Below are 2075 nucleotides of genomic sequence, written 5' to 3' on the forward strand. Positions count from 1 at the left end.
GGCCCGCTGCCCCTCTCCTTCCTCTCTCCGGGCCTCGCCGCCTCAATCGGGCTGGGAAGCGAGCGGCCCGGAGGGGGCTCCCCTCCCCGCCATCCCCGCCCACCCTCCCCTGTACTTGCGCCCCACCGCCGCTGCTCCGTTGGCTGTGGTGCGCTCCTAGCCCGAAAGGTAGGACTTGGATATTTTAATAGGGCAATAAAAAGGATGTTGACCTATATTTGCCAGGAAGTCCATTTCTAGCTCAGTTATACGTGCCTGGAGTTTCAGAAAGTCTACCGTTGGCGGGGAGACTGGCAGCCAGAAGTCTCAAGCAGCGGTGGGGAGGGAGGGGGGTGCGTGCTTGGCTTTGGTTTTCCGTTCTAGCCCCCTCCCGCTAATATCTAGTCGCTCCTCACTCCTGTGCCTGCAGGTTGACCGGAGTGATGCAATGCCAGGAAGTTCTAAGTCCCTCCCCTCAAGGACCGCGGGCTCGGGAGAATGGAAGCGCATCCTTAAAGAAATATCAATACATTCACACTCTGATGGGCACCACTGCCCCGGGGCGCAATGGCAGCGGAGCTGCGTGAGACTCTCAGGGACCAGGCTGCGCCTTGGGAGCCCCTGCCTTTTGTCAGCACTGCCTCCTGGCTTTTCCCACTGAGCGTCTTGGGTGGGGGGCAGCAGGGTGGGGGTGGAGAAGGGGAACGTGTCAGCGCCCCTGTCTCATGCCCAAGGCTGCATTGGTACAGTGACCTGGAAGCCACTTGATGTTTATGGGGGGATTTCTGTCCCCCTCCCACCATTTCCATTCCCACCTCCGGAGGGGCAGATGCCCCCATTGTGAAGGTCTCCCCAAGTTACAAGCCAGAGCTGGGGCAGGATGGGAAGGCCATCCCAGCAGAACAGAGCAAATCAGGGCCATGGGTGGACCACACCTGCCATCTGGACCCCCACCCCCACCCTAAACTTCTCCGGCTGGACCCCTCACCTCCCTTCCCCTCCAAGAAGAGGAAGGGATGGTAGGTAGGCAGGTGGGTGGGAGGGAGAGGGTGAAGTCGCCTTGCTATCTGCCTGAAGAGCAAACAGACCCAGTGGTGGAGCGGCTGGTTACACACAGCCCCCCGGGAAAGCAGCACATTCCACGCCGCGGCGCTGGGTTTCTACCTGAGTCATCAGCCGGTCTGCTCCCGTGTTTTCTTCATCCTTAAATATGATGTCGGGGTTGTAATTGGGGGTGAGTTCCTTAAATCGCTCGGAGTTTCTCGAGATCTTCCCTTCATATCTTCCACTGGCCCCTAGGGTCTTCTCAGCCACGTTGGGGATAAACTGCTTGTAGGCTAAAGGGGTCAGCTTTTTGGGGTGCCGCCTCTTCCCAAATCCCCTGCCGGGTCCGCACGCCAGCCCCGGGCACATCAGCAGTGCGGAGACGAGAAGCAGCACCAGACATCTCGCCAGCTGCAGCATCTCGGCCGTGGAGCCCAGTGCCTTCCACGCTGTCCCCGTGCGGGTCCGTGCGCGCGAGTGCGAGTGTGTGTGCCTGTGCGCTCGGGCTTGCGCTCTCCCTTCCTCGCTCGGCTTGCTGCTGGCTCCCTCGCTCTCTGCCTGGCTCTTTCTCTTTCTATATTACCTCGCCGGCCGGTGCTGCGGGAGACTGGCCGCCGGTCCCCACCCAGACGGGGGCTGGAACGGCAGGCTGCTGGTCGCCGATAACGGAACACATCGGAGTTGGGGCTGGAGACAGCAATCAAAAGACAAAAAGAGTCTGATTTTAAATGGTAGCAAGCCTGGAGAGCTTGCGAGACAGGCTGCCCTCGGTGCTATATTATAGCTGCCAGGGGCGTATCTGATTGGCCAAAGCAGCGCGAGCTTGTCTTCTGATGTTTAACCCTCAAAAAGACTAAATTTTTTTTTCTGTTGCTGCAGTTGCCTTATTTTCACCTGAAGCCTTTGAGTTAAAAAAAAAAAAAATCTTTCCTGAGACAAAGGTGGGCGGGAGGGAGGAGGCACGCTCCTTAGGATAACACCAGTTACCCCCTGCCTTGTGCAGAGCGCGCTGTTCCCCCTTCCCTTTCTCCAGAATGGTAGGTGCTTCAGTT

At 58.6% G+C, this 2075-nt stretch overlaps 1 protein-coding gene across 1 annotated transcript in view; it reads right to left on the reverse strand.

The window, feature by feature from the left end:
* SHH (sonic hedgehog signaling molecule) overlaps positions 1-1752 on the reverse strand; it is a 12725-nt gene extending 10973 nt beyond the window's left edge. Inside the window, 1 exon segment of the mRNA XM_034650041.1 lies at positions 1144-1752. Coding sequence (XP_034505932.1) covers positions 1144-1443 — 300 coding nt within the window. The 5' untranslated portion in view covers positions 1444-1752.
* Between the last annotated feature and the right edge of the window lie 323 nt (positions 1753-2075).

The sequence above is a fragment of the Ailuropoda melanoleuca genome, chromosome 1 (assembly GCF_002007445.2).
Source record: "Ailuropoda melanoleuca isolate Jingjing chromosome 1, ASM200744v2, whole genome shotgun sequence".
Taxonomy (NCBI): domain Eukaryota; kingdom Metazoa; phylum Chordata; class Mammalia; order Carnivora; family Ursidae; genus Ailuropoda; species Ailuropoda melanoleuca.